This window comes from Sceloporus occidentalis, unplaced genomic scaffold, assembly GCF_023333645.1.
Source record: "Sceloporus occidentalis isolate IW3139 unplaced genomic scaffold, rSceOcc1.0.p SCAF_104, whole genome shotgun sequence".
Taxonomy (NCBI): domain Eukaryota; kingdom Metazoa; phylum Chordata; class Lepidosauria; order Squamata; family Phrynosomatidae; genus Sceloporus; species Sceloporus occidentalis.
In genome coordinates, this window is record NW_028317084.1 from 2520135 (window position 1) to 2546306 (window position 26172).

A 26172-nucleotide genomic window follows, 5' to 3' on the forward strand; every position below is an offset into this window, starting at 1 on the left:
AAAACAGAATTTAAAAAGAAAAAGAAAAACCCCATATACAATACTATAAAACCATTAAAACATTCATATTCGTACATTCTTTAAAATATCAACATTAAAAAGGCAGGATTTAAAATTGACTGGATATGCCAGCTGGAAAAGAGGTGTCTTTAATGGGTTTTTTAAAAATGCCATCAGCATTTGCAGATATCATATTTCCTCCAGCAGGTCATCCCATAGTCTAGGGGCAACAGATGAAAAAGTTATCTGGGAAGCCATTGCCAGTCTAGTCTTGACTGGTTGGAACAAGCATTTCCAGGTGACCTGAGTATATAGAGTGGATTGTATGGGAGAAGGTGATACTGTAGGTAACCTGAACCCAAACCGTGTAGGGCTTTAAAGATAACAACCAACACTTTGTACAGCGCGCCCGCGTCATATGCGGGCGCGCCTTACGCGGCTTGAGAATACGCGTTCAAGCCGTGGGGCGCGCACGGGGCGGCGCGTCCCATTCAATTGAATGGGCGTGCGTGCCCGTTGAGCCCCGCGCGCCGCCGCGCCACCGTGCACGAGCCCCATTGTTTATAATGGGGCTTGAGCATAGGCGGAATTCGCCTTACGCGGTGGGATCCGGAACGGATCCCCGCGTAAGGCGAGGGCCCACTGTACTTTGCCAAGAAACTAATTGGCAGCCAGTGGAGTGATTTTAAGATTGGTTTAATGTGATCACTTCTGGATGTACCCAAATCAGTCTTCCACATTCTGAAATAGTTGAAGTTTCTGGATTTGGTACAAAGGGAGTTCAGTGTATAGTGCATTCCAGAAGTCCAGCCTTGAAGTTACCAGAGTGTGCACTACCATCCTGAAGTCCTCTAATTCAAGGAAAAGGCTGAGTTATATAAATACAACAAAATAAAAACAGGAAGTACATTTGAGGTTATGAAAAACTGATATTTTTATGTTAAGCTATGGGATGGGCATGTCCTCTTTTCTTTGACTAGAAAAATGGAAATTTGCAAGGGCCAGGATCCATAAAAACAGTCTGGGGGACATATGCAGCCCTATGGCTGCACTTCATCCACCTCAGTATTTGCAATTACAAGCAAGGCGGAAAAACTGAGAAGTTTACCAAGGGTTTGTTGGGCTGCTGGTAGCCTGCATGTGACTTGGCAGGCTACAGTATATTCAGACATGTTCTGTCTGAGGTATTAGTGGCTAGTTTGAGCCCACAGAAGCAGAAGTGTAGAATGAGTACATTTATGTTGGATCTGTATGTTAAAAATGTTTCTGCAGGCAATGTCTTTGAACTGGCTGATCCAATGAAAATAATACCTCTGTACCTCTAAGCTTTTGGCTACCTCACAGGACTGGTGTCAGCAGGATTGCTTTCTGGAAGACCACCCTGTCCTCACTATGGAAAAATGCTGTTAACTGTCATTGGTTTTGAGATATGAATATTATGGTAGCCTGAGCAAGCTTGCAAGTCTATGTGTGAGATACTATACCTAGGGAAAGCTTGTTGTAAAATATCTGTCATACTCAGTGCTACATTTTGCAGTGTTGATGGGGGTTCCCTATTGGAGGTGCTACCCAAGGAAAGCAGAGACAGATTTTTACAAGAAAAAGCAGAGTGATTTCCTTTTTCAACCTCTTACCCAGAACACTTTAATCATTCTTCATAGAACTGTCCCTAGGTTTAAAAAAAAGTCTTAACCTGCAATCATAATAATACATTTATCCTGAAGTAAGTCCCACTGAACCCATTGGGACTTACTTCTGAACAGAGAGGTACAATTTCCAGAAATATTAAAGCCATAGAAGGAACTAATTTCTTTCAGGAATAAATGGGTATTTTTTTGAAAAATTGAAAATTGCAGTCTTACCACCATTTATACGTTGAAAATTACTTTCTCGCTTTTGGAACTTAAAATGCACATATATATCTCTAATTTGGTTTGGCTTAAATTAAATTAAGAGTCAGCATGATCTAGTCAGTGGTTTGAGCATTGGACTACAGTTCTGGAGATCAGGGTTTGAATTGCCACTCAGCCATGCAAACCCATTGGATGACCTTATGCAAGTCACATTCTCTTAGCCTCAGAGGAAGGCAATGGCAGCCCACCCCCCAAACAAATCTTTCCAACAAAACCCCCTGATAGATTTTCCTAAGGGTCATCATAAATCAGAAACAACTTGAAGACACACAAAAACCATTGACTTAAAATTATGCTTTATGTAGAGAATTCTTTATTCAGAATATAATAACAAATATAATTACAAATTGAATTTAGGGTGTTTAAAATGTTATTATTTATTCATGTGTAAATAGAGCTACAGCTGTAAGGAACACTTGGACAATAAGTAACCTCTTTGGTTTTGCTAGTTTAAGCAGGAAAAGATAACCCAATAAAAATGGAAGAATCCATCTATAATTAAAACAGAAAATTAGTTTGTCTCCATTCATTCTCCATAGTGCCGAGCAGATATGACACTCACTCCCATTAAAAAAAGTGAGGAAAAGGAACCAGGACCAGGAATTGGAATGGTCTGATCCTGTACATCATCTTACATAAAAGTCTCCTTATATAGTTTCTGCAAATTATTTTGGGGAAAGAAATATCTGAATACCTTGTCTTAAATATTTTATTCATCATTCTAATTCAGTTTTCCACCTACACAGGATGGGGGACACCTAGCTTGACAACAATACACTTGAAAGGGATCTAGGAGTCCTAGTAGACCACAAGTTGAAAAATGAGTCAACAGTGTGATGCTGCAGCTAAAAAAGCCAATGCTACCCTAGGCTGCATCAATAGAAATATAGCATCTATAGAGATATAGATCAAAGAAAATAATAGTACCATCCTATTCTGCTTTGGTCAAGCCTCACCTAGAATTCCGTGTCCAGTTATGGGCACCACAATTCAAAAAGGATGTTGACAAGCTAGAGTGTCTCCAGAGGTGGACAACCGAAATGATGAAGCATCTGGAAGCCATGCCCTATGAGGAGTGATCTAGGGAGCTGGGTATGTTTAGCCTGGAGAAGAGAAGGTTAAGAGGTGACATGATAGCCCTGTTTAAGTATTTGAAGGGGTATCATATTGAGGATGGAGCAAGCTTGTTTTCTGTTGCTCCAGAGAGCACGACACAGAGCAATGGATGCAAGCTACAGGAAAAGTGATTCCACCTCAACATTAAGAGGAATCTCCTAACAGTAAGAGCTGTTCAACAGTGAAACACACTTCCTCAGAGAGTGGGGGAGTCTCCCTCCTTGGAAATCTTTAAACAGAGGCTGGATGGCCATCTGTAGGGGGTGCTTTGGTTGTGTATTCCTGAATGGCAGATGCCCCGCAATCCTTTACAGACGCCCCGCAACCCTAACACGTAGCTGCAGTGGCATAATGGAGGTGCCCTGTATACACGGGCGCCACCATTATGATGTCATGACCAAATGGCGCGCACAGGCGTGACGTGTTTGCACCGTGTCAGGCTGCTTGTGGTGGCCTAACAGTGGCTCTGGAAGGAGCTCTGGAACAGAGCCCCTTCCCGGAGGGTGCCTTGTTCCTGCGGCAACTAGATTGCCGCAGGAACGATGCCAGGGAGGAAGGGGCTGAGCGGCCCCTTTCTCTTCTGGCTGCGGCTTCCAGGGTGTCCTGGGGCATGAAGCCCCAAGGACACCCCTTTTCAGGACCAAGGTGAAGTGACATTTTGCTGCTTCTCCCTGGTCCCAAAAAGCACTGGATTGGGGCCTCTGGGCTGCTGCTGTGGCTGCCCTGGCCCCAATACGTGGCGCAAAGGGGCAGCTGCATGCCGCCCCAAATGGGCAATCTGTATCCCACCTATGATTCTATAAATAAAAGCTTGGAGGGGGGTCCTGCCAAAAACGTTACGTTTCCCCCCATCTTCCAATCTTTATTTCTGAACATACAAATACATAAGATTTCACTGTTAGTCATTTGCCTGACTTTTGTTTCATTTAATATGCGTAAATTTGTTAATTTCTTTTTTAAAAAAATGTTTTTAAGGGCAAATCAGCATGCCTCCTTCATGATAACACAGATATGTGTTGTAGCGAATGCTATCTTGGAAGAAGCATTCCCTGCTACTTGACAAGAAAGAACAATGCTGCTTCTAGACTGGCTCTTGTTTGCCATTTTCTTAAGTACTGTATTTTCTGGCGTATAAGACTACTTTTTAACCCAGGAATATCATCTCAAAAGTTGGGGGTTGTCTTATACACCAGGTGTCATCTTATTGGGCAGGTGCTGAAACTTTTGAGCCATACTGGAGAATCTGTGGTCGCTGCATATGGTGGGGGAAGCTCAAAAACGGCCGCGGCCGCATCCCCACCATATGAGACAATAGTATGAAAGCAGCTGCCGCTCTGATTGTCTTGGAAACAGGGAGGGCTGGGCAGGCAGGGAGAGCCGACCAATCCAAGCAGGCTTTGTATACAACAAGGTTTCCTGCTAAGTACCTGCATGTCATAAGCATTTGAATTAAAATTACCATATTGAAATCAAATCTGATGTTTTTTTTAATTTTTATTTGGTGTGCGTTGGAAGAGGGGAAGTCTTATACGGCAAGTATATCCCAAACTCTGTATTTTAACTGGAAAAGTTGGGGGTCGTCTTATATGCCCAGTCGTCTTATACGCCGGAAAATACGGTACTTGTAGGAAAACAAATATTTCCAGCCACGTGTTTATGTGATCAGAAGTTTTTTAAAAAAAATCTGGCTAATTAACAGTTTCAGCCCTACATAGGAGATGTTAAAACTAGAAAAGAGCTGTACTGGTTGTAACCAAGGAAAAATTGAGATTGCAACTTTTCTAGAAACTAGGGTCTGTTCCAGACTGCCAAAATAAAGCTGCTTCGGGTCTCTTTGGAGCTATGCTGTTTAAATGATGCATTAATCCTAAGAATCTGGAAGCTGCACCAAAGCTGCACTCCAGTGTTTAGGAATGGAGTGTGGCTTTGGTGCAACCTCCGGACTCTTAGGACCCACGCATCATTTAAACAGCATACCTCCAAAGAGACCCGAAGCAGCTTTATTTTGGCAGTCTGTAACAGGCCTAGGGTAGTAAAGCTTCTTCCTTCATCTTCTAAAGTGGCTTTCCCTAAACCTGACACCCATCCAGACATGTCAAACTGCAACTGCCATAATCCCCTCCAGCATGGCCATGTGCTGGATATGATGGGACTTGTAGTCAAGTACATCTCGATGGGTCCTATGTTGGGGAAAACTGTTCTGATCACTCTTTCCTGCTTCAAATATGGTGATTACAGTCTCTCCTTTTGTCACTTGATCTTAACTCAAACTCGCTGGATCAGTACTTGAGAACCAAGTGCTTCAGGTTCTCAACATTGCATAGAACTAGTTCTTCAAAATACTTGAGTATGTGTTTGACTGTACATTTTACATAGTCTTGCCAAACTTAATTGAACTGACCCACATGCCTAATTTAAACCAGTTGTCTTTAATACTCTGATGGTCTGAGCTTAGGCATCTTTAACTGCTTTTAATTTTCTTTTTTAAAGGAAAAAATGTTGCTTTAATTCTTATTCGCCCATTTGCACACCCATCCACATACTGTCAGTTTCCCCTCTCTTAGCCAACCTCAGCTGTGAGCATTCACATTTGGAATGTATGATGAGATTTCTTTTCTTCTGTTGCAGACTGTTGAAAAGAAGATTGCTGAATGGAAGCTACAAGTTGTGGAGCATAAGCAGCAAATTTTGGCTGAAAAGGGGAAAAGAGAGGAAAGGAGGAATGCACTGAAAAGGGCAGCTAGTGTTCAGAAACAGAGAGCTGAACATTTGAAAGCAGTTGTGGAGACCTTAATTTCCAAAATTGGAGACAAGGTGAGTCGTTGGCAAGGAACCCATAGTTTCAAAAGAATGGAGACAACCTAACATTAGTCCCCGTAAAGAATAACTGGCTATAATGGATAATATGAAAAACTTTATTTTCAAGAATATATTTTGCTGTTTTGTCTACCTCAAGAAATATCTAATGTTTTAATAGTACATGTTTATAAAGTGACATTTGTTGTTGTTAAGTTGACCCAACTCACAACCCTATATGAGACATCTCCAAGCCCCCCTACTCCACTGCTCTGCTTAGTTCCTGTAAATCCATGCCCATGACCTTTCTGATTGAGTTTCTCCATCTGGTGTGTGGTCTTCCTCTCTTTTTACTTCCTCTACCTTTCTAGCATTGTTGTATTTTCTAATGAGTCATGCCTCCTCATCATGTGGACAAAGTATGACAGCAATGATCTCAGCTTCCAAGGAAATTGATACATTTCTTATCCACTTTTTTCACTATTTAGCTTTTGCACCCATACATGGTGATAGGGACATACTAGTATGCATGTGTGGCCTCAGTGGTGCCCTGAGTTGAGGGTTGTTATTCTTTCTTTCCTTTTTTTGTAATCCTGAAGAAGCGTTCTGTCTTTATTTTAAGATGCCACAAATGATTTCAGGGAGTGATCAGCTGATTGGCTTGAGAACTTTAGGCTCTTTTCAAGGTTTGATTCACCTAACCATAATCTACAGTAGTGGAGCCTTTGTTTAGGCCTCATGTCAGCCAAAACACCAAGAAGCTGACGTTCATGGAAACACCTAATCCTATAGCACTTAATGTGTAGCTGAGGTAGTACGTATCTGACCAGTGCACGGATGGGAAACTATGGACAGCCTTTCCCCAAAGCTCAGCACCACCAAAAATATTTCTGTAGAACATCATAATCATCATCATTATTATTTATATCTAGGCCTTTCCCCAAAACTGAGACTCAGACGGCTCACAATCTTTGGCCCCTCTCACTGGTTTGGATTCCAGCTCCCAGAAACACCAGCTAGCATGACCCATAGTGAAGGACTTTCAGAGTTGACATCCAAATATTTGGAGAACCAAAGAGTGAGATTTACTGCCTGAGAATTCCTGAAATCACTAGCCTACCTAATTTAGAAATCCTTGCCTGTGTAAAGTTTCTTTACAGTATTACAGTCTATAGGCTCTCCAGGTAATTTCCATAGGAAAAATTATATAATGGACCACTTGGCTTCTGTAAATTTTTTGGAACCATAATTTTTGTTTCTTTATGTGCTCCAATATTCCAGATTGATATGAAAGACTAAACCACACAGATTTGGAGACCAAATAGATTCAAAGTTGTGTGGTGTTCGCCCAAGAATCAGCCTTTGAAGATCAGTTCCTAAATCTTAGATCCGGAATAGACAGCCCTTAAAAGACTCCTTCAGGGCGTCATCAGAATGCGGCGTTTACAGGGCCGCATGCTCTGATGATGCCCTGAAGCCACCTGAAAGCCAAGCAAGCGCCCAGACATGGACAGCTTCAAGATGCTCCAATTGAGTGCGGCATCTTGAAGCCACCCTGGGGCTAGAGGCAGCTTTTCCACAGCCCAAAAAGGAGTAGATCTATGCCTCTCCTTTTTGGACTGGGTTCAAGGTGGATGGGGGTTGCAGCATGTGGTTTCCATGGCCCCAATCCGTCTTTGGAAGGGGCAGCTTCAGGCCATCCCTTCCTCCCCATCTGTTTCCCCCTTAGTTTTTTCATGCATGCCCATCTGATTTTGCTTTATTAACTTTTAAAAAATGAATCTAGCAGAAATGTATCATTAGCCTACCTAATTTAGAAACTAGTTCAACTTTTGAATAGCCTGAGCTTTGGAGGTACACTTAGCAATTACTTGCTGCACATCTGTAACATTTGGTCCTCCTTGGAAGCCTCTTGTCTCCAATCATTTGATGGTTAAAATGAAGATCTGCTTGTGAGTTCTTCAAATGAAGTAAGTGGCCACTCAGAAATACATCTACAGTGTATTTTCTTTCTGTCTTTCTCTTCGTTTCTGCTTCTGAATAACTGAGGACATGCTTTTATAAAAGCATTTCACTTGGTAAAATGAGTGTATTCATTGTAGATGCTATATTAAATGTTTTGGTCATGTGGTTTGTTTCTCTACTCTGCATGCAAATTACTTCCAGTTTTTATGGGTTTCTTTCCTCACAGTGATATATAGTTGACTTGTGGTAAATATTCAGTCTGTTTTTTAAAGCCACTGAAAACATTGGTTGATGTGTTCCTTTTATTTTCTACTGTCTGGCTTGAAGTAATTTTTGGGGGGCGGGGTTCGAATGTTGTATAGTTAAAGACTCTGGATTGTTTAGGAAAACTCAGATGGACAGTGGTACTGGTGGTGATGGTGTGCAGTTTTCAAAACAACTGCAATCTTGAGTATTCTTCTTTGTGTTTGTCAGTGTATTCTGAGTAGCTGTGAAGTATCCATGAGAGTCTCTTGCACCCTTGCAAATAAGCCTGCACAATTTACTCTCATGCAAAGAAAAAATATGATTAGCCTGTTTGTAGGCTGGCAGAGAAGGAACTGGGTTTCTAAAGTGGGAACTGAAGAGGGAACTTGATTCTTTTAGCAGTCTGTTGCTTGGTTTGCATCCTGGATGCAACGGAGTTATGGATCTAGCAGTATTAAAATCTTTTATTCTCGTTTCCATTGAGTTTTTTTAGAATCTCATCACCATTATTGTCTCATGTTCATATTCTGTTGTGAGACTTTACCTTTTTTTTTTCTTCCTGAATAAGAACTTTAGCATACTTTTAGGCCTAAACCCAGTTGCTAGTTACAACGGTAGTGAATCCATTGAATTAATGTGATGTTAAATTAGTGTGTTGACCTGCCATTTAGCAGTTGATTAATTGGGTCTACGGTAGTTGGCACTAGCAATTGGATTTAAGTCGTTCACATTTTCTCTGTCACCAGAAGTGTTTTTGCACACATTTTCCAAATATGTGCATTTGTACTTGTGCACGTTTCTCATATGGTTTTCTGCACATTTTTCTTTGCCAAATGCATTGGAAGCCTTGGGAAGATACAGATCTCCAAGGCAAAACATGCTTCATTCTGTTGTTAGTCATTGGAGGTGTGAAATGGCTATTTGCATAAGGCAATGCGAGTCCAGTGAATTTCTTTCCCAACTTAGAAGGCACACGTGGTCCTACTTCCGCCAGCCTGTTCAATTGCTTTGATGGATTTCTTTGTTGCCTTTGAGTATAGAATTCTTTGTTGCCTTTGTTGCTTGACTACAAGACTGCCCAATGACTTGGCTTAGGAAGAATAGGTTTCAAATCCCCATTGTGATCTTATTGTGTTCCTTCTTGTCAGTGATGTCATGAGCAATATCCAATCAGGAATCTGAGGCAGTTGAAGTGCAATAGCATCAAAATCCTATCTTCTGGTACAAAGAAAACAGTGAAAGAAATGTAATCTACAGTAACCTCTAATCAAAGGATTGTAGGCATGTCACCGTTTTGCATGAACAGAGTTATTAGAACAAAACTTTAAAATGTTCTTATTTAGTAATATGCTTTTAGTGACTTTAAGAATTTTACTTTGCCGTGAGGTTAGGAAAATATGGATCCCAGATGATTCCAGTACATTACAGTTTTTCAGGGTTTTTTTATGGTATGTTTATGTTAAGATTAAGTTTATATTATTCTGTCCTCCTGCAGGACACCTGGAAACTGACTTGAATGAAAATACCTCCTGTGTTTAGGGAATTGGGCAGAATTAAAAATGAGTTTTTTATATTGCATGGTCTGTGTTTTTGTACACTCTCCAGGAAATCCAATTGTCTGAGGCACTTTCAGCTTCTAATGTCTGGAAAAGTCATCATGAGACAGTAGTAGATGAAAAAACCAGGTTAGAAGTTCAAGTTGAAAGTCTAAAAAAGTAAGTGAATGTACTGTACCTCCTTGTAAGTCATCGGTCTTTTTATATATTTTATTTCAAAATGCAGCCTGGCAAACAAGTTTGCTCCTCTCTGGGATGTTTGTTAATTTAATCTGCAAATTTATTGCAGAATTTAGAATGTGGAAATTCTACCTGACAGCGAAGATACATCTTGACAGAGTTGAAACACTTCTTCTGGCTTCAGCTCAAGGTGCTGGAGTTCAGTTTTTAAAAAACCATTGAAGCTTGGCACTTTCATGCCTCAAAGACTACTTGCTTACATGTGCATTTTCTCCTTTTTTAAAAGTTCTGCTGGTGAAGCCTTCTCCAGGTATGCTTGACTACTAAGATTTTTTGAGTGGAAATCAGAGAACAATCCTTTTCTGTCAGTAACCTTCCCTACTGTCACTCCAGTCATGGAATGCCATGGCTGTGTCCATACGCCTGGTACTTAGGCCTTGGGCCTTTTGGTGGAAGCAGAAACTGAGAATCACCCAATGAAATCCACAGAAAAAAACTAGAAACCCCACAAGATCCTCAAAAGAGAGTTGTTTTATTGGTTAAAAAGCCCACGTGTTCATTTTTGTGTTTCCATTTATCCAGTTCCTGAATTAGAAATATCAGAAGTTAGACTCTAGCTAGCCCCCAAAGAACTCAGAGTATCTTGAGCTATGGGTTCTGTTCTGGGCCTAGTGCTATTTAACATCTTTAACAATGACTTGGATGACAGAATTGGGGGCATACTTATCAAATTTGCAGATGACACCAAATTAGGAGGAGTAGCTAACACCCCTGAGGACAGGATCAAAATTCAAAATGACCTGAATAGACTAGAAAGCTGGGCCAAAGCTAACAAAATGAAATTCAATGGGGAGAAATGTAAGGTACTACACTTAGGGTGGAAAAATGAAATGCACAGATATAGGATAGGGGACACCTGGCTGAATGAAACTATGTGTGAAAGCGATCTAGAGTCCAAGTAGACCACAAGTTGAACATGAGTCAACAGTGCAGTGCGGCATCTAAAAATACCAATGCAATTTTAGGGTACATCAATAAAAGTATAGTGTCTAGATCAAGGGAAGTAATAGTGCCACTCTATTCTGCTTTGGTCAGCCCCCACCTGGAATATTGTGTCCAGTTCTGGTCACCACAATTCAAAAAGGATGTTGAGAAACTGGAGCATGTCCAAAGGAGGGTGACTAAAATGGTGAAGGGTCTGGAAACCATGCCCTATGGAGAAAGACTCAGGAAGATGGGGATGTTTAGCCTGGAAAAGAGAAGATTGAGAGGAGATATGATAGCCTTGTTTAAACATTTGAAAGGATGTCATTAAGGAGAGAGCAAGCTTGTTTTCTGCTGCTCCAGAGAACAGAACCCAGAACAATGGATGCAAGCTATAGGAAAAGAGATTCCACCTCAACGTTAGGAGGAACTTCCTGACAGTAAGGGCTGTCTGACAGTGGAACACACTCCCTCAGAGTGTAGTGGAGTCTCCTTCCTTGGAGGTCTTTAAGCAGAGGCTGGATGGCCATCTGTCGGGGATGCTTTGATTTCCTGCATGGCAGGGGGTTGGACTGGATGGCCCTTGTGGTCATTTCCAACTCTATGATTCTATGGCACGTTACAGACCGCTGAAAAGCGGCGGCCTGCACCCGCCCCTTTCCCTGCCGGATCGGGGCCTCAGTGACCAGAGCGGCAGCCGCTGAGGCCCCGATCTGCTGCTTTCCAGGCTGCGGGGAAGCGGCAAAAGGCCACTTCCCCGAGGCCTGGAAAGGGGTGTTCTTGGGGCTTCAAGCCCCAAGGACACCCTGCGGTGGCGGGGAGGAGGAGAAAGAGGCCACTTGGCCCCTTTCTCCTCTGCGTCGCTGGGCACAGCCATCTAAAAGCTGCGCCAGCGACGCAACACCAGGAAGGAGCTCCATTTCGGAGCTCCTTCCTGCGCCGACGAAAGGGCGCACTAAGCGCCCTCGTGCAGCGTGATGGCGTCACGTCCACACCGCCTCGTTTGGAGGCGGCTCGTTCATGACCCCATCATGGTGGCCCCCATGTAGATGGGGCGCCGCCATCTTGTACGTCCTCAGGACGTATTAGGCTTGGGGGCGTCAAGAAGTGACGCCCCTTTTTAAACCTAGGACGTCCTGAGGACGTCCCTTATGGCGGTCTGTAATGCGCCCAAGTCTCCAGTTTCCTCTGTCGATCTCAGTCTTTTTGGTGCCAAAGATAGTTCTGCTCAGCCAGGCGTCATAACTCTGAACATGTTTTATTGCTATGTTTTTATCGAAGGATTATCCAGTTATATATTTTTGTTACTCTTTGTGCTACCTCAGCCATTTTATAGGATAAAAAGGTAAATACGTAACTTGAGCCATGTTAAGATGATAAGAAAGTTTAATAATTTTTCTGAGCTTTAGGAATAAAACAAGATGATAATGGCAAATATGGTGTTCTTTATGTGGTTCCCAGGCAGAAAATTTCTATTTTCCAGCACCTCTTAATAAGCGTTTTCATCCTGATGCTGACTGGTTCTATATTATCATATCGTCACCATTCCTATTAACTAAAAGCTGTGCTTTGCATTTGATTGAGGGGCATTATGCTCTCTCTGTGCACTGCTGTACTTCAGCAGCAGTGAATCAGCCTGATTCACCTAGTTACTACAGGCAACAAGAGGTTTCATGTAGCTAAATAAGCCGTTTTGTCAGAGGAAGAATGGCTTGATCCATCTTTGTAGAACAGTAGCAGAGTAATCTGTCCCTCCTCTCCTCACCTGTTGGGTATCTGTGCCGTTTGGGGAGAAAGAGAAGATAGACTGGTGAAGCTGCCAGAACAGGGGATGAAAGAATACGTTGTTCCATCCCTCCATCATTAGAATTCGTGGCTACAGAGGAAAGTCTTTGAGGAAGGCGAATTAAACCAGCCTATTGCAGCTTAGTAGCCTGTGTTTCTGTGCTTGCAAAGGGTGTTTCATTCCTATGTAAACAGGGGCAGCTAAGCCTTTTCTGGCTAATAAATTTGCAAAAGAGCATTTCTTTTGAATTAGCAGTGTTGCACGATTGCCCTAAATTAGCAGCCAGATAGGTTCATAACAATGTCATTCCCTTCGCCCCAAGTGGTAAAGGTAAGAAATGGCATGATAATTTTTTTGTGGTTGGAAATATAAATTGTAGTTAAGGGATTAATCGTAAATGCATGAAAGAATGCTTACAAAGCTGAAATGGGATTCTTTTTTTTTTAAGTTGTCCAGTTTTCCTGGAAACTAAAATACACAACTTATTCAATTGGTATTTTGATAATTTGTAAGAGTATTCTTGAAAGTAATGACAGAGTGATTAACCACAGTCCATGGTTACGTTGTCTGTTATTTTCTAAAACATAAAAGGCTTTTTAAAATCTTATTTGGAATTTTCTATAAACTTTGCTAAAAGCTTTTGAAATAAACTTTCAGTTAGTAGCTGAAAACCAGTGTTAAAACTTGTGAACAGTATGTAACAAACTAGTTTCTGTCTCAGTCTTTTATACCTGTTCTGTCCTGAGTTATGATATTCCCAATCTTTTAACCATCCCTGATGGAGTGATCAAATATTATGACATCTCCAAATATGAGAGGCAGCATGGATTCCTTGTGGTTTTCTGTCCTGTTGGAGAAACAGCTCTGCAGCCGCAGTTGACTGTGGTTAAATGTGTGCCCATATACACACCACACTATCCACTAAAAGCAGTGATAGTATCCTAGTTCTACACATTGTCCCAGCAGCCCCAGCCAGCATGTCCATTGTTCTGGGTTGATTGGTGTAATAACCAACATCTGGATGCCACAGGTTCTCTACCCTTTATTTAAAGCCAGAAGAATGAGTGCAATAACACAACCCAGAGGCAAAGTGATTTTTTCCTAGTTTATATTACTTTACCAGTGAAATAGAGAAAATTGGCCTGAATCCAGTTATTTCCAACCTGAGGAGAATAGTAGGATTTACATATATAAAAATATATGAAAGGATGTGATGTGGTAGCTAAGAGGTTAAGATGCCAGTTCTGACGATTGGAAGGTTGGCAGTTTGAGGCCCGAGTGCAGTATGATGGGGTGAGCTCCTGTCACTAGTCCCAGTTTCTGTCAACCTAACAGTTCAAAAGAATGCAAATGCAAGTAGATAAATAGGTACCACTTTGGTGGGAAGGTAACGGCGTTTGGTGCAGTCACAGTTACATTTATGAACTACACATGGAAAGAAGTAACCTATAAAGAGAAATTCTAAATTTTGGAAAGCAAGGTGAAAGTCTCACTCAAAACAATTGGGAAGAATAAAGCACCAGGAACAGATGACATACCAATAGAACTGCTACAATCCACAGAGATAAAATCAAGTCCAATTCTAAGTAAAATATAACAAATACTGTATAACAATATGGAAAATAAAGGAGCAGCCCACAAATTGGAAACAATCAGTATATAGTCTTGTACACAAAAAAAGGAAACAAAAGATTCCAGTGACTACAGGAACATTGCACTAATTTCTCATGCAAGCAACATCATACTCAAACTTCTGCAGCAAAGACTCCTACCATATATGGAATGAGAAATCCCAAAAATGCAGGCTGGATTTAAGAAAAGAAGAAGCACTGGGGACCACATAGCAAACATACGATGGATAATGGAGAGCACCAGAAAATTCAAAATAAATTTTGCATGTGCTTTATTGACTACAGCAAAGTCTTTGACTGCATAGACCATGGAAAGCTTTGGAATGCTCTCGAGGAAATGGGAGTGCCACTACATCTAATTGTCCTGATGCGTAACCTGTATTTAGGACAAGAGATTGCCATCAGAGCCAAATATGGAGAAACAGAATGATTCCAAACTGGCTCAAGGGTCAAGCAAGGCTGCGTACTATCACTTGATTTGAGTTCAGACTGTCTTCACATGAGAAGACCAGTCTGAATCTGGGCTATCCCTGCTTTAAAGTGAATTTTTAAAATCTACCTTTTGCTCTGGATCTTCCAGGAAAATCCAGAGCACTCTAGAGTGATGCCAGGCGGTGTTCACACTGCCATGCCACCCACCACAAATCCTGCTATGCCACCTGCCACCATGGCACAAGTCACACCATCTGAATTCACAGTGAGGCATCCAGCCATGTGTTTGATGCTGGGCACTGCATTTTCGGTATCACAGGGAGCAACCCTTGCAAGCAGCAGTGGTGCCAGGCAGCACAGCAGGGTTCACAGGAGCCACCTGGTGTCCCTCCAGAGTGCCCAGGTAACAGAAAATTCAGGGCATCTTTGGGACCAGAATACTTCTGGAGCAGCCCAGATTATTCTGGCCAGTGTAGACCCACCTTGGGAAGATGCCAAAAAAGATCAAGTTGAAAGACACATGAATAAAACTCCTAGTCAGGTCACTTATTACTATGATATTTATACTTATTTCGGTTCCTTTAATACCTCCATTAACTTTAAAAGCTGAAGGTTTCTCCCTCCAAATAAATACTGCTTTCATAGTAAGTATGTGGTAAATATGACAATGCACATCTAAAATTCTAAAAAGCTGAAAAAGAAAAAGGATGCAGTGAAAAGCACAGTCTAGCTAATCTTAATTAAATGGTTTTATGTATATGTGTTTTGATTGACACAGAAATTGTGTTTAAAATCTTAAAGGCAGGTCACAGACCATATGATGGAACTCAGAAGAATTCAGGATGCTGAGAGAAAGTCAAGGAGTGAGATTATTGGAAAGCTTAATGCCACTGTCTCTGAAAATGAAAAGATTTCTCTTGAAAATACAACATTAAAGGTACCATCATCAACAGTACTCTGTATTATGTAGCTGTTCCATTAGTGAAGGATCCCTTAATTCTTTTTTAGCCCTACGTTTCTAGCAGACAGTTCTTAAATTAAAAAAGAACTATTTCCCCTGAACTATTTCCTCATTCAGATTTTTAAGCCACACTCTGAAATATCTGTCCATAGTTATTTTTATGCTCATTTGTTGCTATAATGTGCCTTCAAGTCAGCTCTGGTTGACTTGACCAGTCCTAGGTTTTCTTGGCAAGATTTTTTCCATTGCCTTCCCTGTTGCCTTCAGTGGAACCTGTAAGTCAGATCGGCACTGGATTTCGATAACAACAACAACAACAACAACAACAACAATAATAATAATAATAATAGGATTTATTTATATGCCGCCCAATCACCGGGAATCCGGGCAGCTTACAACATCCTTGTCTTGATATCTAAATGAAAATGAATGTGTTTTATTTGTTCTTATCTATTTTATTATATTGACTTTAAATAAGTTAGGGGTCTTTAGAATAGTTTTATTGAGGAGCCATAATCAGGTATGCCAGAAGCCATTGTCTCTTTGTTTTGGTGTGTTTTTGTTTTTAGTCAATTTTAGGGGGTGGGGTCATTTTTGTTTTGTATGTGGTTTAGTGGTTTGAGTGCTGGACTACGACTCTGGAAACCAGGTTTCAGTTCCCAACTTAGCCAAGAAACTCATTGGGTGACCTTGGGTAAGTCACATGCTCTCAGCCTCAGGAAGGTAATGGCAAACCTCCTCTGAACAACTCTTGCCAAGAAAACTCCATGATAGGCTTGCCTTAGGGTCGGCATAAGTTGGAAAGACTTGAAAGCATACTACAGACACATGTATTAGAAGTGTCATTTCCTTGTGTGTGTTTTTAGATACAGAACGTTTTTCTTTGTGGAGTTGAAGGCTTTCATGGCAGGCATCCATAGTTTTTGTGGGTTTTTCAGGCTATGTGGCCATGTTCTAGAAGAGTTTCTTCCTGACGTTTTGCCAGCACCTGTTTTTCTCTGTGTTTGTTTGTTTTTGATTGTTCAATAAAAATATTTGTGGGGGGAGAAAATAAAGCAGATGTGGAAAAAGATGAACTTTAATTTTACATATAAAACTATATCTAAATCTATATTTTTAAAATAATTTTGTACATATTTGCAGATTTGTTTCATTCTGCTATTACATTGTTTTTGATAGTATGCTTTCAAAACGTATTCTTGTTGTAGGCATCTCTTTCTACATTGGAAATGAGTATTACTTCCACAGAAGTAGAACTTGTAGACTTACGTGAAGAGGCACAGCAGCAGGAAATGCTGGTTGAACAATATAAAAGTGAGGTAGGTTGTACAGCTATAGTCTTGGGCTTTTGATGGATGGTATTCTCAGCTCCATGTCCATCATGCTCCAGAGGCATTTGGATGTCCGTATGAGAAAGTAGACTGTGGCTGCATTGGCACTACATGAATAATCCACTTTGACACCACTTTAACTACAGGCTTTATCACACCAGCCCCTTTCACGCTGTAGTCCTGCAACCTAAAAATAAAGTGGTAAAATACCAGTTTTACCACCACCACCACACTTATTCCTTTAGCACAACTTGGGCTGCTGCCAGCATCGTGCTCCATTCCCATCCTCTCCCTTAACCCTTCCCTCTGTTATGCTTTGCCCAGCATGCCTTTCAGGGTTTTTTTTATCCAACTTTTTTCATGCTATTTCAGAGATCCACAGCCCCAGTCCACTTAATTTTTAAACTTCAGGGCTCCTGAGCTCCAAAATAGCATGAACAAAGTGGGGAAACAATATTTTTAAAAAGGAGGGAGAGGAAGGAAAGGGAGGAGGGAACAATGAGACCAAGTGACTAACAATCGTGGTACTGCTGCGGGAATGGCTTTCTGCAATTTTGGCAATGGGCGATAGGCATTTCATTCATGGGTTTCCTCTGTGAATGAAAAGACACAGGTCAGGGACTGGGCAGCTACAGGAGAGAAGTGGTGTCATGTGATCAGCGTCACCGATGTTACTTCCTTCCCATAGGAATTGCAGCTTAAAAGCTGCACATGATAAAGCCCTACCATGTCTCAGTGTTATGGAATTCTGGGAATTGTCATTTGTTGAGACACCAGAGCTCTCTGGCAAAGAAAGCTAAATGTCTTGTAAAACTACAATTCCCAGGATTCCATAGTACTGAGCCTTAGCAGCCAAAGTGGTGTCAAACTGGATTATTTCTGCAGTAAGGATGCAGCCTGTAACATTTTACATTTCCATGTGGAGTCTTAAACATTAAAAGCCTCTTAAGCATTACTATGACTTCCAGGGGGCAGTGTAGCTGTGATAGTCCCTTAAGGGATCACTTAAAAAGCAGGAGTGGACAGAGTGCAGCCCTGGACCACACTTTTGCATCCGCTGAAGCCTGTCACAAGTCCAACAAACAGGGCTGTGGAGTAAGAGTCATACAGTAGAAAAATAGAATCAAACCTTTGGTGTACTGACTCCACAGCTCTGCCCACAAAGCTCCCCCCCCCCAATTTTAATTAAAATTTTGGCACAATTTTCAGGAAAGTCTTGCCCAAAAACTACATTAAAAGCCCTCCAAATGTATGAAAACACACTACACTTCTTATATAACCTCATGAACCTCACACCACCCCCAAATAATTTACTCTGCAGTCCCTCTCAAAATGGCAACAGGAAGTGATGGAACTTGCAGTCACCATTTTGAGAAGGGATGTAGAGGAAAGCAAACCCCATGATAGATTCACCTTAGCGTTGCCCTAAGTCAGAAATGACTTGAAGGCACGTAACAACAACAAAACCCATGAAAGCATGTACCAAATAATGAGTTAATTCTTTCCAGTGGGTACATGTTTTCAGGGGTTTTGTTGTTGTTGCATGCCTTCAAGTGGCCCACATCTCTCTAAAACATGTCATTCTAGGTGGTGAGATTGGAAATGGAAGCAGAGGAATTGAAAACCAAGTATGAAAACATTCTCAGTGACAGTGGAAAGATAATGGAAGACAAGGATTTTGAAACGAATGCGGTAAGTGTAGGAAACCTATTGTTTATTCTGCTTATGTTCATTGTTTTAAAGCTACAATAGTTTGACTATTGGAGAATATGCAAAAATGACTGAAATTTTATTTCTTCTTTTTTTTCCTACTCTGCCCCCACCATGGCTGCCTAGATGCGGGACCAGACAGAGGCCTACTTGAAGGAGTTAGAATATGCCCGTGATATGCAGAAAGCAGTTGAAGGGAAACTGCAGACATGTCAGGAAAGCCTACTCTCCTGCCAGAAGAGCTGCGTAGATAAATCCAAAGCCATTAGGGAGCTACAGGTCCAGGTGCTTGGTTAATAATATATAATCTATAAAAGATGTAAACCTTTATGGAAAGAACCCAAGGGATTGAGTCCCAGTGCTAGTTCCAGCTAAAGTACATCCACTGAATTAGTGGGATTTATATGTGTTGATTCACCATTGACCAGTTGATTGAGAATTGTGTGATACTTGCCATGTTGCTGAACTGCAACTCCCAGCAGCCCTAGCCTGCATAGTTAATGGCGAAGAGTGCTGAAACTGCAAGTTAGACAACGTTTTGGAGAGACACACAGTTCTCATGCCTCACTTAGACTTAAGGTATTTCTGTTCACACAATTGTTTTTTTTTAATTAAATATAATTAAAATGGTATTTACCTGCACTAGAAAGAAAAGAAATGTAGCAGCAGGTAATCATCATATGGGAAGGAATTTTAGGGCCTTTTCACACCATACAATTATGGCACTATGATTGAACTGTAACTGTCATTGCATCCTGTGAAAACCTGGGATTTGTAATTTAGGCAGGCAGTAAAGCTCTCTGGCAGAGAATTCTAAATTGTTGTTGTTAACTGCACTTGCGTCGACCCTGACTCATGGTGATAGTGGATAAGACATCTCCAAGAGCCCCTGTCCCCAGTAGCTTTGCTCAGGTAATGTAAGTTCAGGCCCATGACCTCCCTAATTGAGTCTATCCATCTGGCCTATGGTCTTCTGCTCTTTCTGCTGCTTTCTACTTTGCCTAACATTATTGTCTTTTCTAGTGAGTCATATCTTCTCATGATGTGGCCAAAGTACGACAGCCTTAGTTTCATCATCTTCGTTTCCAGGGAGAGTCCTGGTTTGATCAGTTCTGTGACTCATTTGTTTGTCTTTTTGACCATCCACGGTATCCTCACCACATCTCAAATGAGTTGATTCTATCTACCTTTTTCACTATTCACTTCTCACATCCACACATGGTAATGGGGAATACAGTATCTTGGACAAGTCCAGTTTTAGTGCTCAGTTGTATATCTTTACACTTTAGGTTCTTGTCTAATTGTTTCATGGTTGTCCTATCCATTCCTAGTTTTCTTCTTATTTCCTGATTGCAGTCCATGGTATGGGAACTCTTTCACTATTTTGATTTCCTCATTGTTTAGGTTGAACTTATGTAGATCCTCTGTGATCATTATTTTTGTTTTCTTTATGTTCAGCAGTAAGCCTGCCTTTACACCTTCTTCTTTTAAATAAAAATTCTAAATAGCATTCCCTAAATAGCATTCCAGTATTGAATAGCATGGAACCGTGGCAATTAAAGTGGAATCATAACGCTATAATTGTGTCATGTGAAAGGGCTCCAAAGACACTAGTGTAGCAACAGAAGAAAGGGGTCATTTCCTTCAGAAGCGAATAGGATACAGAACAGAACCACAGAGACTGCTATTAATCCCCTGGCATAGCAGGATGTGGGATAAAATACCGATAAGTGAACTTTTCTCTCATTTTGTACCCAGTTTTGATCTTGAATATATTAGATTCCTGTTTTTCTTTTATGTTACTCTAATCAATTAGAACCAAACCTGTTTGTCATTGCTGGGAATTACTGCACATACTGCTATAAAGGATTGCACTGATGGGGCTGGAGGGCAACACACATTAGCCCTTGCCAGCAAAGCCTGTGGTGAGGAATGATGGGAGTTGCAATTTAACAACATCTGGAGAACAACTATTTTTTTGTTCCTGGCAAAAAACTTTGCTTGCTAGTAATTTGTTTTTTCTCTGCAGTTTTGTGTGACTTGTTAGAATGAGAATAACTGTTTCTACAGGTAGGTGACAGTGGAGGGGTCTTGGAACAGCTCTCTTTGGAAGAGGAAAATCGCAACATTCAATTGAAGTATGAAGAAGTTAAAAAGTAAGTGTGTCCTGCTGCTACCTTCATAATTCTTTCTGTCTGCCTTCCATTCTGTGGTAACCTTCACTTGTATGTTTACTTCACTTAAAAGAAAATTAGAAGAAATGGAACTGCAAAACAACGAACTTGAAAATCAGTTGGCAAACAAAGAAGAGATTCTTCAGAAAACTGAATTCCAGTTTAACCAAAAAATTGCAGACTGTGAGGCTTTAACCAGACAGCTGGAAGCTGCTTTGGAAGATGGAAGAAAAAAGGTAGAAATGATCGTAAATGTTTGTCTACTGCCTGTTTGAAATTAGAAATTTACCTAATAAGAATCTTTTGCAAAAGAAGCAGTTGGCTCTGTTCTTAAAAAAACCCCGCACACAACCCACATAGCACCTTTTTGATAGGGGTGGACAGAATAATGATTATTTATCTGTGAAATGAGACATGCTAGCTCCCCAGTTGATCAGATTATTATGTTTTCTCCCATTACCCACATTTTCCTTATTGGAACAAAATCCCTGATACATTGCTGGGAGGCATTTCCGGCTTGCTCTTGTGGAAAAACTTGTGGAACAGCACTAATGCATTTTCTCTTTCTCCTTGTTAAACTACTCAATACATGCCCAAAGGCATTCTTTTCTCATGTCTTTTTTTGTTTGTTGGAAACAAACCACTGATTGCTCACTGGTGAGGGAGAGGTACTCTATACATGCCCAAAGGCATTCTTTTCTCATGACTTTTTACATATTCGAAGGTGAGCACTGACATTGAAAATTGGTTCCAGAGCTAGGTTCTGGCTCAAATTAAGCATCAGGAAGGAACACCTTGAACTGATCTATATCATAGACCAGACTCCTACATTGATTAATGGTGTTGCCTCCCCTTAAATGCAAATGTGTTGGGGACGCCATTCTCCATATGTTTTAGGCTCTCTTTACAGTGGCGCAGTTTAAAATTACCTGAACCACATGTGGAGCATTATAGATAGCCATAAAGCAAAACTTCTTTTCTGATCTTATCTTTACCCGTCCCCAGTTTTGTAGTTTTAAACTCTTGCTACTGTATGAATCCATCCTTTAACTCTACCGACATTTTTTTCCCAATATTGGAGTGAAACACATGACAGTATGATGAGGGAAAGTGTAGCCGCATATGGTTTCTTCTTTTTTTTGTGTTGCCTTATGTCAACATATTTTTTCTGGTCTAGGTATTTCAGTTTTGTGGAAAATCCTTAATTTTATAACCACAAACAGTCTTGTGAGTAAGGGACATTTTTATACTCCAAAGGTGCTACAAGATCCCTTTCCATATTGATTTTCCAAACCAACACAGCTATGTCTTTAAATTTCATCACACTACACTATTATAGCACTGTTATTCCAATTTTACTGCTATGGTTGCCTCCTGTGGAATCCTGGGATTTGAAGTTGAGGAAGGGGCATTTAGAATTCTCAATCAGAGAGCTCTTAGGCCTCACTAAACTATGAATCCCACAATTCCACAGAAGGCAGCTATAGCAGTAAAAATAGAATAATAACTGTGTAGTATGATATTGTTGCACCCTGTGGAATCCTGGGATTCATTTTTTTGGTGGTGCATTCAACTTCTCAGGACATGCTACTAGTCAGAACTTCATAATGTTAATATTATATCTGAAGTAGGAGTGTTGTTAATGATAAAAGATGATCAACCTGTTGTTCTTACCTATGAATTTGGCATTTCCCCCCATTCTTTAATTTTCTCATGATAGACATAGTTAATCTTAAAAAGTCACTCATAGTAAAACATAGCAATGTGCTGTTAACGTTTGGTATTGAAAAAGATCAGGCTGGCATTTCAGATTGTTTGAATTAAAACAACAGAAAATTTTGGGTCACACAAAAGGCATACATGTTTAATTTGATACCACATTCTGTGGACTGCAGCTCACTCCATCAAATGGGTGTTATTAAAACTTATAGTACAGGTTTTAACTTTTATTTTTGCAGCTAGCAGAAGAGATGGAAAAGATCACTTCTAAAGAGCAGGCATTTCAGTTGAAAATACTGGATCTAGAAAATAAATTAAGAAAGAAAAAAGAAGAACAGAAACAGCTATCTAGAAGATTAGAAGCTGTAAGTAGACCCTCCCCTGCACTCCACCAAACTTTTGGTATTGCTTCTGATATTTATTTTTAAATTTTATTTCAGTATTGAAATGTATTCTACATGCTCTCAGTTTCCTTTTTTCTTTGTACTTCAGCCATACAAAATCTATACAAACATAGCACACACCCGGGTTCTAGCACATAATATCTGTCAAATTCAAACACATTTTATGTTTACAGTAAGCTAGTTTAGCTGTTGGCCTTGGGTTTACAGTAAGTTGTCAGATATTTCAGCTTATCCCAAATTATTGTACTTTTTTGTAGTCTTTGAATGTCAACAAAATATATGTGTATTTGTAGAGCATAGATTCACTTCTTTGGTATCTGTTCATTCTGTTCATTTTGCTTCCAAAGTTGTACTAAAATAATAGCACCCGTTATTAACAGATGAATTGTCTGCAATAGTTAAGGCCTAGATAAAGACTTAAAGGGCACTCCCATAGTTGTTCTTTCACAAGTTTAAGGAACAGATATTTGGAGGTGGCTCAAAAGGCTATCTACATTATATGCAGTTTTAGCAATCTGATACCGCATTAACTATCATGGCTCCATCCTATAGAATCCTGAGATCTGTAGTTTGCAGAGAGATCTTGCAATTCTCTGCCAGTGAGTGCTATAGTCCTGACCTACAGTTACCTAGTCAGACATCCCCCCTGCCAAAAAAAAAAAGAAATTGATGATCAAATCAGATGAATTTTGTAGTGTAGATAGGCACCAACTCTCCCTTTTTAGGGAGCCTTGAGTGGCTATTCATTCTTCTGTCACCAGGTAAAAACATACTTTATTTCTGCAGACTTTCGGGAAGTGACTATAAGCAGAAGTATTTATTAATAGTGTGTTCTAGTGTTTTGATTTCCCTTTTCAGGAAGGTGTTTTAAATTGTTCTTAATTCTATAGATAACAATACAGTTGCCCCAGGATTTGGAATCGGAGGGGCGACTGTATTTTAACAATAACATATGGTATGTTTTTTACTTTTACTTGTTTTTTATATTGGTTGTACTTTTTGTTAGCCACCTTGGTTCCAGGTTCTAGGGAGGAAGTGGAATATGAATAAGTAAATATAAATGGTAATAGTGATGCCAGGGATTGAATCTGGGACTTTCTACATGCAAGGCACGTGTTTCACCACTAAGCTAAACCACTTTCTGATTTAAGTTGCCCCAAGGCTCATGTCTGTCTGTCTCTCTTTGGGAATTGTTTGTAGAATTCTGTATCCGCTGCTGTTGAAATGATCAGTAACTATCTCCCCCCACTCACCCCCACACAGTTAATTTATTTTAGTTAACCATTTCCAACCACTCCATCTTAAAGTTCAGCTGAAGTGAATCATAACTTCCTTAATACATTTTCTCCAGCATACGTTTCGCTTTCCTTTCTTTTGTCAGGGCCAGTATATTATGTTGTAAGCATTTTCCAGTTCAGATTTATTTGGCCTGACAGTTAAAAATAAATATAAAAGTAATCTCACTCATGCATTGAATGCCATTGATTTAACACAGAACACATCCATTGTTCTACTCCCTTAATTACAGACATACATATACAGGTCTGCATGTGCTCACACGCTAGTGCATATGTCTGTAAACATGCATGCAAATCAATGGAAATGAAAAATATAGAGCATATTCTTCCCCTCTTGGTAAAGAGATGTTGTTGGAAGCGGGGAAGAATTGTAAATATGTACAATGCTCAGGCCTGCTAAATTTGTGGATGTTATAGGGTATCACAATAAAAGATAAGCCCCAAGAAAGTAATTTGTTTGATCACTTTTAACCAGAAGTGATTGTTGCACATACCAAAAAATAAAAATAAAAAATCTCCAGCACATCTAAATTCTGGGACAATTCTGACATTTATTTTAACCACATGTATTTTTTAAATGTTCTAATAAACATAAAGATAAATCCTGAGAATGCTGTGTATCTTTTATAGGGTTGGAGAATTGTGAATGGACCTATTAAAGGGACTATCAATCACTCTTTTTTAACAAGTGCCTTTGGTACCAAAAAAGTAATTTAAATTGGTTACAGGTGCAGTCATAAAAACCATATTATAGTGGTATGATGATGCCACAGTACTTGGAAAATGAAATTTAAGGCTCCTTATGAGTCACTTTAGCCTTGTGTTTCAAAGTATAAAGCTGATTAAAGTCCATGATTGCTTAGCCTGCCTGAAGTTAAAATGTGTGCATCCTTGTTTCATGGACACAAAAATAAAAGTTGTTAAGGTGTTTGGTTTACCAGAGACATTTTTCAGTATACTAAAATTTGAAACATTTTATTAGTCAATATGTCTATCAATAATGTTTAATTTTTTCCAGAGAGAGAAACATCATGAAGTGTCTTTGAAAGAACTAGAACACAGCCTCCAAAGATCAGAAAACCAGACCCAGAGTATCCAGAATTATGTAAAGTTTTTGAAAACCTCTTATGTAACAATGTTCAGCTGAACTTTCTCTTGTTTCTTTCCAAAATGAAGAAGCACATCTCAGGACAAATGTTTGTGTCTGATCATCCCATTGGAGTCTGTTGCGTTTAGGATTTCCTCCACTGTGGTATCTGAAAGGCATGTTTTATGTTAATTGTTAGCCACACATATCACTAGATTAGAAAAACATCTGCATGTATATTGGTGGAACATTAATTTAGTTGAAAAACATCCCACAAACAACAAGCAAGCAAAAAGATGGGTGCTAGCATGCTAAATTTTCTTGAAGTTCAGTGCAGAATGGCTTTGAAATCCAAAAGGATATTCCATATTCTGTGATGTTAGGATGTTGCCCCACAACTGTTTCCATGAATGTTTTCCTCTTGGATTTAGAAGAATCAGACCTTGCATCCTCTGCTGATGAAGTTCAGTGCTGATGAAAATGTAAAATGGAAGCATTACATTTACATTTTCTGGCCCTTTGTGTCCATAAGGAAATTTATTTTGTGGGAATGGGAAAATCAGTAAATAACTCTTCCACTGATGTGATTGTGGAAGGTCACTCTTGGCAGAACATCAGGAGTGCACAGTCAGATGCCCACCAGATCTCTTGGACTACAGTTCCCATCATTCTTCACCATTAGCCCTGCTGGCTGGATTTCATGGACGTGGAGGTTCTAAACATCTGGTTGGAGGAGGCTGTTCTAAGATCTTACTTTAAGGGCAGCATACATGGCCAAGAATGAATCTGGAAGGCTGCAGAGGCTGAAGGAATATTTATTCTGATACTGTAACTCACTGAAAATAGTCCTTCTGGCTTCATTATGTGTACATATTATTCTCTC

The 26172-nt window shown here is 40.2% G+C and overlaps 1 protein-coding gene across 5 annotated transcripts in view; it reads left to right on the plus strand.

Moving 5' to 3' along the window:
- The window catches only part of ODF2L (outer dense fiber of sperm tails 2 like), a 46517-nt gene extending 21120 nt beyond the window's left edge, over nt 1-25397 (plus strand). For all 5 annotated transcript variants that reach the window (XM_089497531.1, XM_089497532.1, XM_089497533.1 and 2 more), the window contains 10 exons: nt 5658-5843; nt 9642-9751; nt 15407-15542; nt 16775-16885; nt 18485-18589; nt 18734-18892; nt 20678-20763; nt 20855-21017; nt 22740-22865; nt 25221-25397. In XM_089497531.1, coding sequence (XP_089353657.1) covers nt 5658-5843; nt 9642-9751; nt 15407-15542; nt 16775-16885; nt 18485-18589; nt 18734-18892; nt 20678-20763; nt 20855-21017; nt 22740-22865; nt 25221-25349 — 1311 coding nt within the window. In that variant the 3' untranslated portion in view covers nt 25350-25397. The remainder of the gene's footprint in view (nt 1-5657; nt 5844-9641; nt 9752-15406; nt 15543-16774; nt 16886-18484; nt 18590-18733; nt 18893-20677; nt 20764-20854; nt 21018-22739; nt 22866-25220) is intronic.
- The last annotated feature ends 775 nt before the right edge of the window (nt 25398-26172 follow it).